Source organism: Pyxicephalus adspersus, chromosome 4 (genome assembly GCF_032062135.1).
Source record: "Pyxicephalus adspersus chromosome 4, UCB_Pads_2.0, whole genome shotgun sequence".
Lineage (NCBI taxonomy): Eukaryota > Metazoa > Chordata > Amphibia > Anura > Pyxicephalidae > Pyxicephalus > Pyxicephalus adspersus.
Genome location: NC_092861.1, coordinates 114962018 through 114974880, shown reverse-complemented (window position 1 = coordinate 114974880; position 12863 = coordinate 114962018). Strand labels below are relative to the sequence as shown.

At 40.1% G+C, this 12863-nt stretch overlaps 1 protein-coding gene across 2 annotated transcripts; it reads left to right on the top strand.

Moving 5' to 3' along the window:
• The first annotated feature begins 764 nt into the window (after window positions 1-764).
• Window positions 765-6345, top strand: DPY30 (dpy-30 histone methyltransferase complex regulatory subunit). 2 transcript variants are annotated; one of them, XM_072409354.1, is made up of 4 exons: window positions 765-957; window positions 1033-1080; window positions 4040-4182; window positions 4829-6345. In XM_072409354.1, exons 1-4 carry the CDS (start codon window positions 919-921, stop codon window positions 4899-4901), a joined length of 303 nt encoding a protein of 100 aa, XP_072265455.1. In that variant the 5' UTR covers window positions 765-918; the 3' UTR covers window positions 4902-6345. The 2 variants fall into 2 exon arrangements, with proteins under 2 accessions (XP_072265455.1, XP_072265456.1); XM_072409355.1 differs by lacking the exon at window positions 1033-1080.
• The last annotated feature ends 6518 nt before the right edge of the window (window positions 6346-12863 follow it).

Genomic DNA, 12863 nt, shown 5'->3' with positions numbered 1-12863 from the left:
CAACCTCTGGACTGTGCATGTGCGGGTAGCCATGTGACACTCAAAGGGGGAAGACACTTCCCCCAGAGTAATGTCATGATGCCAGAACCTGCCCACTCTCCTATTGCAGGTCTGAGCCTGCGATGGGAGAGTAGGTGGGTTGTGTCCAGAGACACTACCCGCCCACCGCCCCGTGCCTGCGATGCATACGGGGGACATGGTTCGTGGCTCTGGCCAGTGCGCCCCCACATTTTCAATATATGAATCAACTATCCTGAAGGACAAAATGAAAATTTTACCATAACGAAACCAACTTTTGGTTTATTTATTTATTGGAAAATGCATTTTTCATCCTACGTCACCCGATCTCGTGCCTGGGTCAGGTGACATAGGAAGAAGAAGACGAAAATGGCGGTGTCCGGTGCACCGGCTTCGGGACGGATGCCAGAATGAAGCAGGACAGGATGCCAGACACCCCCGGAGTTATCAGACTTCCCTGCAGGATTGAAGGTTTGTTTTTTGAATATAGTTCCTCTTTAAAATGCATTTGTTTATTTCATGCATACACCTGCCACTTTCACCTGTGACTGAAAACTTGTAAATTGGCATTATCATGACACCTGAATGATGCCCAAACATCCCACCAAAAACATGGCGCCTCCGCCAGCCTATCACAGCACTTTTTACCAAGGAAGAGTGTGAAATTTCCTACTATTGGTCAGGCTTTGTTGTTGTCACTAGGCGGCGCCCAATCAGAAAGGCGGGAATAAGGAAGTGTACGATTAGGTTGCCATATCTCCGCGCAACTTCCGGTGCACGCTTTGAGCTCTTTGCAGTTGTGCGGTTTGTGTACAGCGGGTTGTTGTGCTTTCGTTGTCACACGGCCCTGTGTACAGTAATAAAGTGTTGTGCTTGTGTGTGGTGCAGGTGTGACAAGTCATGGAGACCGAGCAGAGCGCAGAAGGTGGACAGAGCCAGGTAATGAGCTGTGTATATTGCAGCGCTCACCCGGTGTGTTCCCTGAGCACTGCTGACCGCTGTTTTGTTTTACAGGTTCCGGAAAACCCTCATTCAGAATATGGTCTCTCTGAGAATGTTGAGGTACCAGCCCAGTAGCTGTGTTGAAGCTCTGAATGATGATCCGGGATGCTGAATTAGCTCTTAGCAGTCCCTGTGTGTGATCTGTGCCCCTTTGTAGCTCCCTGCCTGTTGTAGTTTGTGGTTAGCTACCCCTTGCATTGTGATTAACCCTTTCCTCCTGCACCAGCCATTGTAGATAAAGCTGAACTCTGGGGAGAAAGAAAAAGGATCACTGCACTGGGGAAGGATTAACCTCCCTGGCAATAACACCGAGCCATACTTGGGGTGGAATTTCCAGGGAGATTAAAACTCTACCATGTTCTCACGTTCCAGCGGCGTCCTCCAGCAAAGCCCTGATCTTCTTCCCTTGCCAATACCGGCCTGTGTAACCTGTCGACATCTGCGTCCCCGGCATGTGAATGTTGGGGACGCAAGACCAGGGGAAGCAGATACGGACCAGGCATCTGCTTGCGAGTCTTAGCCTGGAGGATGGGACCGGGTGGGAAATTTAAAATGAGGATTTTTAAATGTACTATACATATATTAATCCTCAGGATCCTGGCTGCTGGTAAATCATCACTTTGTGTTGTCGTCGGAACCCTAATGAACGAACGTTCGCTCACTTCCTGTGGTGCACGTCACTTCCTGTATCGTTCAAACGATCGCATCTATCGTGTGTACAATATCTGCGAACGATCGTGTCGTTATCTGTATGTACAGGATCGGTGCTATACAATCGTTCGCAGATATCGTGCAGGGTCGTTCGTTTACCAACGATATTAATTGAAAGTGTGTACGTAGCTTAAGTGCCAAATAGCTTCACTGCCTTAATTTGGCTTTAGGTATGTGAATGTTCTTGGTATGGTTTTGAACACAACTTTATTTTTTTTCCCCTATAACATGCATTCCTATTGCGTTCACAGGTAAGTGCTCAGTGGATGGATTTACTTTCCATAGCTTTGGTTTTGGACATCAAATTGGTGTCACTGAAAACATTCTTTTGTGATTGTTTTCATTGCTTTTAGGATGAACAAGTGCCATACACAGAGATGTTCAGTTCTTTAGAGAGGACATCCATGAATCATCCTTATCCTCCACCGTAGGAAATAGAGGTCATCCTTGGTTGTCCACAGCGGACCACTAAAGGATGTCGGAGTACTGTGATGCACACACTAGGTTCGTGCCCGAGACAATCTTGATTGGCAACAATTATCTAGCTTGTGTATGTAACTAAAAGCTATGTACACACGTCAGATAATTCTTGTCTGATTGTCACTTCAGGGTTAGTATTAGATGGGAATCTGACGTGTGTACAGAGCTCATCTGACATCGTTCATGGATCTGCCCTGCCCGATCCAAGAACAACCATAATAAAAGTGAAGGGGAGAGAGCACAGATGGCGCACAGGGTGCCACTCGTTTGTTCACCCCCTCCCCTCTACATAGAGCAGAACAGCGCTGTATGAACAGCGCTCGTTCTTGCCTGTTTCGGTCTTTTAATGATTGAAAGCATTGTGAAAGATGCTTTCCAATGGCAAAACTCTTAAGTGTGTATCTAGCCTTAGGTTCATGTTTGCAACTCCCCCTTTTGGGGGGGGGGGGCAGGCCATGTCATTAACATATCCACCATTGTACGCTGGCTGTAACTGTTAATTGAGTGGGGAGACTGGTACCCATTTAACCTCTAGTGCAGGGGATCGCACACTGTTCTCAATGGCCGCAGTCATTGAGAAGATCCCTGAAACACTAGAGGCTAAATGGTGACAAGTCCCCCCTTTCAATCACCTCTAGTCCTCTCTGATTGGCTGGGGAAAGGAAAATCCTGATGACGCTTAAGCTGTCATAAAGGTTTACCTTTCTTCAGCCAATCACCGAGCACTAGAAGTGATGAATGGGGAGACTTTTTCCAATTTAACCTCTAGTGCCCAGGGATCCAACACTGACAGGATGCTGCACAGCCGTGGAAATCATTCTGTAATTGTGGGATAACCTTTAAAAAAAATAAGTTAGTTACACAAATCACACACATTCAATAAATTACTTTAACATCAATTTTTTTTTTTTTTAACACATTTTTTTTTTTTACACAAGAATTTGCGCCATTGAATCCCGTGTTTTTCGGGTCTGGTCTATCAGACTTCAAACAGCCATATTTGGGTTGAATATAAGGACAACCTAAATTCAAACACCAACACTATTAGTGAGTAGATAATATAACAACCAGGTAACATAGAACACAAGCTGTAACTGCTTATTGCAAAGTGACATGTTTCGCAGAGAACTGCTGAAGTTTTGGATACCTAGATATTCTTTTACACACCACGTTCTACTAAAGCCTCCTGGGGTTGTTGAACTCCTGCTAGTTCTTGTAGGCAAATCTCAGGACTGACTTTAAGGCAATGTTAGCGTTTGCTGCTAGATCCCACATAGCTATTGACCTATCTCAGTGCCACAAAGTGCTCAAGCTTGCCTGCCTATCATAAACTACCAGGTGCCTTGTTTTGCAAACCAGTTATGAATGGACACCCCTTGAATTTGACACCAAATGTAGGGACATTGGCCTTCACAATTGTAGCATGCAAGTCACAATTCAACATGGTGCTATAACTATTTAGAAATCAGGAAAGTAATTAGCTTCCCTGTTCATTTTAGCATAGTGCAAAATAACAATGACATTGCTGGATGTATGTGTTGTTTATGTGCCTGGATAAAGCAAGGAAAAATATATCTAAACCCAATGTAGCGGTAAGAATGTTCTACCTGTTAATACTGCCAGATTGCCAGGCTTGCAGTTTCCTTTTACCTTCCAGTGGTGGAAAGTTACAAGGAAAACATTTATTGTGAAGATTACATTTTTTTTATTTTTTTTATAAAGTAAATCATCCTGTCTGCAAATGTGATTTTTATGGGATCCTAAACAGTTGATTTTGTAGATGTTTGAACCATAGTAAAATTGCTAATCTGACTGTTCTTCTTTGTAGAGAATAGTAGAAAATGAAAAAGCAAGCACAGAAAAAGCCTCCAAGCAGAAGGTGGATTTACAAGCCCTGCCCACACGAGCATATCTTGATCAAACTGTGGTTCCAATACTTTTACAGGGTCTTTCAGTGCTAGCAAAAGAAAGGTAAGCTTTTGAATAAATAATATTGTGACGGACAACTTTTTTTTTAATTTTTTTTTTTTTTAATGAGGCATCCAACCTGCGTGTGATCACTGTCATGATCAAGTGATAATGATCCAGTTTCTGATCATCAGTAGGGATAAGAAAGGTCATAAGAAAGAATTTCTTTATGGTCATTGATGTCATTGTATTGTCAATTACATTTTCTTAGTATTACATTGCTACATTCATTTCACCAAGGGTCCTCAACTTCTAGATTGTGGGCTGTGCCATACTGGGTGCAGCCATCTTTGTCAGCTGCAGTATTTGCTGTGACAGAAATGATCTGTGTTCTCTCCCTACTATCATTTAGTTCAGAAAATCATGTAAGCCATTTGTGTTGTTTGCTGTATAAAATGACAATAGTACCACAGCGAACCCAGTTCTTCCCCACCCTAGGGACCAGTTCATGGAAAAGAAAATTTCCAAGGACCATAATTAACCTCCAACTTTCGCAGTCCATTGAAAAATGTAAAACTGGTCCATGGTCCTAAAAAAGGGTTGGCGACCCTGTTGCATATCAGAAGTTTATTATAGTTTTAATGTGTGTAAATAAAATATTTGTTTGATATATATATTTGTGTAAAGTTTGTATTTTCTTTCTCTACAGACCTCCAAACCCAATAGAATTTTTAGCAGCTTACCTCCTAAAAAATAAAACTCAATTTGAAGACAGAAGCTAATGAAGTTTTGGGATTCACTTTGACACAGTGCACAATGCCTGGCAGCAAAGGACTTTCCCCTTCTCAATATAATTGGTCTCCTTCAAAATGTTTTTTTAGCTGTACTTAATATTTTTTTTTTTTTTTTTTATTAAAGAAAAATAAAACCATTTTAGAGTCAGAAATAATATGCGAGTCAAAAGATGCATTTCTCAAAGGCATTTACCATTTCTTCTATTAGTTAAAAAGTACAACTTTTCATCCCCTCTCATTAATAAAACATCCCCTGGGCTGCAGCTACATACGTGAAAAAGAGGGAACATCTATTCAAGATTGGGGGGGACAGCAATGGTGTCCTAAAGCTCAAGTGGAAAATACATGAAAAGGTCCAGTGGAATCTTTAGCGAGTTACATAAAAGCATATGTCTAAGCATTTCAAACCAAAGGATTTCACCTGGTTGGTTGGACAGCATGTTTGTACCCTCACTATTGCTTATCAACCTTGCAGAGAGTGTCATGCCTCTACTTTCACGTTCATTGCACATATCTGCTGGTCTTTGGGGCATTATAAAACCTATTCTGTTAAAATTGCATTCACGCTATACTATTTCATGCCACCTGTTGTGTTTTAAAGGGGGATGTAAATCCTAAAATAAAATGTAAAAAATGTCAAATAGCTTACCCATTATCTTTTGTCGCTGAATCTTTTTCTTTCAGGCTGCCTTTAGTCTCTTTTGCTTGTCTTTTTTTTCCCCCATGGATGCAGTAATTGCTTTCTTTGGAATTTTACTGTTATTTGTTAGTTTTTTTTGTCTTTGGGCTTTGTATTGCCACCCAAGGACATGACATCCCGATGCAGTTCAACTTGATGTGCTATTTGCAGTGCACTTGCACATTCTGAATTCTATGCAGCTTCTGCCATGCACCATGCACACTTGTGCAGTGCCACTGCAATTGCACTGAAGCATCAGCATAGCTTGATTAAGAGAGCATTGCATCTAAAAAATCATCCTCCCAAGGTTGTTCCTCTACTGATTTTGCCCTTTCTCCCTATAGACATGTGCACTATAGAACATGTACCTTCAGCAAGGTGTGATTGGTTTCCATTGATGCTGGTTTCTGTTCAATAACAGTTTAAAGAAACCTTGGGGGAAAAGAGGCTCTTCCCTACAACCTCCTCAGTCCTACAACCATGGTATAAATGTTACCATTAAATAACCTTGTATTATTTTAACCCCCCTAGTGTTCTAATTCTGTCAGTTTTTTGATGCAAAAAGTGATCCTAATTTTTTTGCATAGAAATTTTTGTTTATATTGTGGGCCTGTAATTCTTAGGATTAACTCCCAGGTATGATAATTATATTTATTTAAAATATAATACATAATTATAAATATTTTAAAAAATAATGAAATAGACAACAATGTAATCTTAAAATAAAATATAAAATTAAAAATGTACTTTTTATTTAATGTTTTGTGTTTTTTTTTTACTGTAAAAAAACATTTAAAAGCAGATTACATTGTAATCTGCTTTTAAATTTCCTGCCCAGACACACCCTATAATACATCACCACTCGCATCACCTGGAAGATGTCACATCCTCCCGGGTGATGCGAGTGGGGATGTCCCGCCCGCCTCACACAGACGCTGCTCTGCATCTCCAGGGAGATGCAAAGCACAATGCAGACCTGCATTGTGCATCGCATCTTCCAGGAGATGCGAGCAGTAATAGCAAATTCCGGGGGTGGTGCCAGCTGGCATCACCCCCAGAATTTGCTATTGCTGCTCGCATCTGCAGTTAGATGTGAAGCACAATGCAGAAGTCCTGCATTGTGCTTTGCATCTCACTGCTGATGCGAGCAGCAGCGTGGCTGGGACCCGGGTGGTATTTAAAAGCAGATTAGTAATCTGCTTTTAAATTTACCACCCGGCCATGCCCCTGATGGACCGGTGCCCTGACATCACAGCGGGACCATCAGATCGCTGTTGGAGCGCGGGGTGGCAAAGGTAAGGGAGGCTTCTAAAGAAACCCCAAGTGTGACTCGGGATTACTGCTTTTTGCATGTAAAATCCACCCCGCGTCACACTCGGGATTACCGCTAGGGGGGTTAAACTACATCTGTCACCCATCTTATTCAAATTGGTAGGATTTATAAAAGTATCTAAGACAAAAACCTATTGGGATGCTAATGAAGGACATTCAGATACCAGTTCAGATACCTTTCATTGCAAAATAAACATTTTTCTTTTCTTTTTGGTTTGCTATACCAACAGATGGGGGAGACATATTAGGCCTCCCCCACCTGAAAACTAAAAATTCTCTCCCACAGTTGCAAGAGTTCGGATACCTTTAACCCCCCTGATGGTGTTCCGGACTTTAAGCAACATAAAAAAATCCTACCTGCTCCCCACGATCCAGCGGCATCCTCGAGGGAACCCTGGCCTGGCCGGCTTTTTCATCACATCCTCGGCTTGATTGATGTGATGTGTGAAGTGTCGGTATGCTGGGGAGGCGTGGCCTTACAGGAAATTTAAAAGCAGATTACATTGTAATCTGCTTTTAAAACATTGATTACAGTGATAGATATAAAAAATAAACCAAAATATTAAATAATCCAAATGTTTATTATTGTACGCTTGTTTGGACAAGTTTAATTTTTTTTACATTTTTAATAGTTATTACATTCATTACTTTTTTATAATTATTTAAAATTTAATATATTCTAATTTATGATTTGTGTTTCAAACTTTATCATACTCAGGAGTTATTCCTAAAAATTACAGGCTTAAAATATTAAATAACAAATTTTCACACAAAACAATGTACTGCTTTTGACATAAAAATACTGACATAATTAGACCGCCAGGGAAGTTAAATATGCTCTTTTATACAATTCAAGTCAAAAAGAGCCTCGCTCCTACTTCGGTGTACATACTTTAAAAAGTCTTATTCCTCTATCACTGAGATAAAAGGGAGACTATCTGGAGTGTACCTATTTTTGACAAATGAAGAAAGAAAACAAAAAATGACTTTTCTTTGCCTAAATTATATTCAAAACTAGTTGAAAGACCGAAACATAATATATACAAGTTGTTAATATAATCACAAATCACAATATAAAGCCCTGCCCCCTTGTTCTACCATTTGCACTCATATCATGCTGGGTATAGGGTGTTTTTTTGGGTGTTCTAGACAGATTATCCTAAAAAGTATAAATAGGTTAATATGCAAACCAAGATCCTGCTTATACTACTTGTTTATTATTGTTATACCATGCACACTTTCCTATTTGTAGCAATTTCCTGTGTCTTTCTGGTCCTGCAGAATATGAATGCCTATTTAAACCCCACCATTCACTTCAATGATAAAAAAAATAACTGAGGCATCAAAGAGACATTAATTGGGATTCTCAAATGTCTAATAAATTACTTGATCAGGAGTCTATCTGAACAAGCCCTAATGAACTCTTCAGTTGCAGAATGTTAAACACAGTATTAATATTATTATTAATAATAATAATAATAATAATAATAAACAACAGTATTTATTTAGTGCCAACATATTACGCAGCGCTGTGCATTAAATGGGGGTTGCAAATGACAGACAGACGGTGACACAGGAGGAGAAGATATGCTGAATGTCACTTTAAACCAGCTTACTGAAGCCTGCCATTGGCTTGTTTAAAGTAACTGGCAGAACTTCCATTAGGATTTGGGTTTACCATTCCCATACCAAAAGCTCTGCATGCTATAAACTCTGCTTTGCACTGGGTAATATCTGCGTGTACGAGACCTAACTGGACAGCTCGGTCTGCTGTTGTTAATAATAATGCTATTAACAGAGTTATATTTGTATATCATTTTTTTTACTTTGGTTACGTGATTACACTTCAATAATAAATAATATTTTTTTTTATCATTAAAGTAAAAGGTGAGAATACCTATGTAAATGTGATATTTCAGTTTTTTATTTTCAACAATTTTACTAAATTTACTTCCTGCATGCAAGCCAGTTGTCCAAAATGTAACATGTTGCATCTTACCATAAGTTTGGTGGCTCCATTCTTTTAATTTATTCAGGCTTTCATTTTTTTTCCACTTGATGATCTGGTCAGTAACATAGGAAGGCAAAATTCACTGACTGTATCAATGAAGAAGCAGGGTTGCCACCCCAATGCTTCATTCTTTATTTGGATTACAAACACCGTGCCCTCCCCTTATCTCAATTATATAAGAGCAAGGAGTTTTGCAGTTCACAGAACATAGCTGGAAAGGCTTATATTGTTTGAGATTTTATTTCAAGTAATAAAATACTGGAGTTTTCACAGAATCGGAATATTTTTTTTTTGAATTTGCAGATAATGTTCTACATTCTGTCTTCATTGATTATTTTTTTTAAAAAGGTAAATAAGTCCAGTTAACACCAATCACCGCCATACAATAAAAAAAACAACAACTGTACGATTAAAGTCTGGTCTTATTATTTATAGTTATATTAACCCTTTCAAGGAATGAGTAAGGAGTGTAATGTATCTCTGTTTTCATTCCCCACTGTGGGAATGCCACTCAAAACTAGCTAGAGAATCAGTCATAGAATTTTATTTTAACTTAGAACACACCTTGGAGCACATTTATATTCCCCAATCATGGCACAAAATCATTAGCTAGAGAATCATTCATAAGAGCCACTCAGTTTACAGTCAGATCTTCAGAACTTGTACCTTAGGAGAAGAGGGACAATATGATAAAGATAGCAGGGGATGTAAACACGTAACATTGATGTTACAGAGACCAATTTTCTATGGAAGATCTTTTTCTAAAACATTAGAATAACTGTGATAATTCTACCATACAGTATGTTGTGTGGATTTAGATGATCTATTGGATTGATATCTGCAAATTAACAGTAGAATATTTTGGGGAAATCCATTCCAGGTTTGTCGGATCACTCTTCTCTAGTCTTGGGGAGCTTTAAAAAAAAAAAAGACCCATTATCAGGTTCACTAAACTGTTTTGAGATGATTTCAGCTTTGTGACATGGCGTGTTATCCTGCTGGAAGCAGCCATGAGAAAATGGGTACACTGTGGTCATAAAGTGATGGACATATTTCCAATACTATGGTAGTCTGAGGCAATAATGTTCAATTCATACTATGGGGCCCAAAGAGCTTCAAGAAAATTTCCCCCATGCCATTACACCCCCACCAGCCTGAACCATCAATAAATGTTGATTCCAAATTCTGATCCAACTTTGTGAATGTTGCAGCAGAAATTGTAAAGACATTCTTACAATATTCTTTTGCCCATTTTAGATAAGCCTGTGCAAATTGTGATCTTAGGTTCCTGTTCATAGCTAACAGTAGTGGCACCCAGTGTGGTCTCCTGCTGCTGTAGCCCATCTGCTTCAAGTTTTAAAGTGTTGGGTTTAGAGATTCTGAACAGACTCCTCTGCATACTTTGGTTGTAATGAGCAGTTGAGTTACTATTGTATTTCTATCATTTCAAACCAGTCTGGCCATTCTGACCACTGGCATCAACAAGGAATTTTTGGCAAAAGAGCTGGCCCTCAGTGGAAATTTTACCTTTTCAGATCATTCTCTGTTAATGCTGGAGATGGTTAAGCATGAAAATCCCTGCATTTCTCAAATACTCAGACCAGTCCTTCTGGCAACAACAACCATGCCACCTTTTCTCTACATTCTTAAGCTCTGTTTAGAGGTATACAGGTATTCAGTTATCAATGTTTCCCTATTGGCCTAATCCCATATAAGTGAGGACCTAAAAAAAGGTATCTTCAGGAAAGGTTACCAAAGGCCTTCTAAAGAAATTTTTTTCCTCTAACTGTTTTCGAAGCTTCACTGTAAGGAACTTACCTGTCCTGCGAGCCTGCGGCGTCCCTGGGGATCCCAGCCGCAGAGGGAGACGCCGCTGTAGCAGGCAGCATGGCCGAGGCTGCTGCTCTGCTCACAGCGTTTCTCTCTCTGCAGGCGGAGGGATCTGTCCTGGCCAAACTACTGTTCAGCCAGGCGGCATCCCTTGCATCCCTTTGGATGTGGTTACTGAAACTCCTGTTCTCAGCACTCCTTTGCATGTGCAAAGCAGTGCACGTCCTAGGGGTGCTGTGGAAAGAGGTGCGCGCGCTACCATTCATGCCTCTTGTACCCCCGGAGGGCGTGGCACTCGGCTGCCTCGCCGCGGGGCGGGACACAGTTTGAATTCCCTGCGGCATTGGCCGCAGGGGATTCAGTTACTCTCCAATCAGACGGCGCCAGGTGGCGCAAGGTCATAGGTCACTCTGGCCATTTAAGGAGAGCCTGTCCTGTACACCATTGCCCGCTATAAGCCTCTGTGAACACAGTGTGCTTGGGTGCGTCCTTATATTTGTTTATGCTTATCCCATTTGTCATTTCCATAGTGACCTGGTCTGAACCTGACTCTGCCTGAACTCTGCCTGCCCTGACCTCGGATTGTTAATGACCATTCTGCCTGCTGCCTGCCCTGACCTCGGATTTTTCTTGACCTGCCTTTTGCCTTACCCTCTTGTACTTCGCTTATTTGGACTTAACCCTTGTCGTGTTTTATGACATTAATAAAACGTGATTGAAGGATATCTGGAGTTGGTTGTGGTTTGTGTGCCCAGGCGCATTACATTGACCCTATTCCTCGGGCTTAGGTTTCAATGCCGGGTTACAGGTCAACATAAAATTTTCAGCGTGGTCAAAAATACAGCATACAGAGAGAGAGATGGCACAGTCATTACATATTTTTCACAGGATTGGCAACAACAGTAGTAAGAAAATATAGTAAAAAGATAAATTTAATTTATTTTACATAATTTTTTATCAGCCAAAGAACAGCATGGTCAAAAATAAGGACATCTGTGTGTGTCAGCCTCACATATGGTTTTACTATATCACCCTCAGTTAGCTTCAAAATGTCTTTTCTAAAGAAAGTGTTCTAGAAATTACAGGGCATCCTGTCTGACACTGCCCACTGCAAACAGTGCCCTCCATACAGAAGGGTATGGAGTTCCCTCCAACGCGGGGGTATAGTATTATGTCTGCACAAAGTTATGTGCAGCAATGGATGGAAATGACAGGGCAAGGCATCCTACTCAATGCTGTCATCAGCAGAACCATGTCATATATAATAGATTGATTTAGATATGTGTATTATCAGAATCCTAATATCTTTCATCCCACTCTCCTGATGAAGATGAAATGAAACACATCGAGAAGTGAGAAATAAGTGAAAAAATGTATATATTTATGGGTTATTTCTGTATATTTTTTGTGTATTTGTTAATAGGATTTATGGCTTTTATGAATGGTTGTAAATGTAATATCTTAAAAATCCTATTTGTTACAAAATTATGGAGGTAAAAATGCTTATTTAAAAAATACAGTTGAAAGTTATTTTTAAGGATCCCAGTGGGATTCAGATTTCCTAATATTTGGAAAACATTTTCAATCATTGACTAAATCCATTACAGGTTTGCTGGATCATCCAGGATCTCCCATGATAGCATATCATTTCAATTCTTTGGAAGTCTTAGGAAATCAGGCCATTTATGTCTGCCAAATCTCTGCTAGATTTGAAAAAAGCAAACTTCACTTCCAAAAAAACATAAATAATTCACAAAACTTTAACACACCTTTAGCAATCTAACTTTTTCAGCCACTGAGGACCTTTTTTGGCAGGGAAGGGGGCACAAATGCTTGTGCAAACAGGCTGATCTCCATGGACACAACAAATAACCATCATTTTTTATGAATGTCAAGTTTTTTAATAAAGCTTTGTAGAAGGAATGCGGGGAGTTTTTATATGGTCTGAAAACTGCAAAGGGAACTCTCATTTCATGCCCCTGCAGAAGTCATCGATCCACGCCCAATTATTTCCATTGATATACGGTACATGAAGATGGGAATATTTTGATCAACTTTACACAGATCCTACCCATATGAATGGCATCAGTAAGGACAT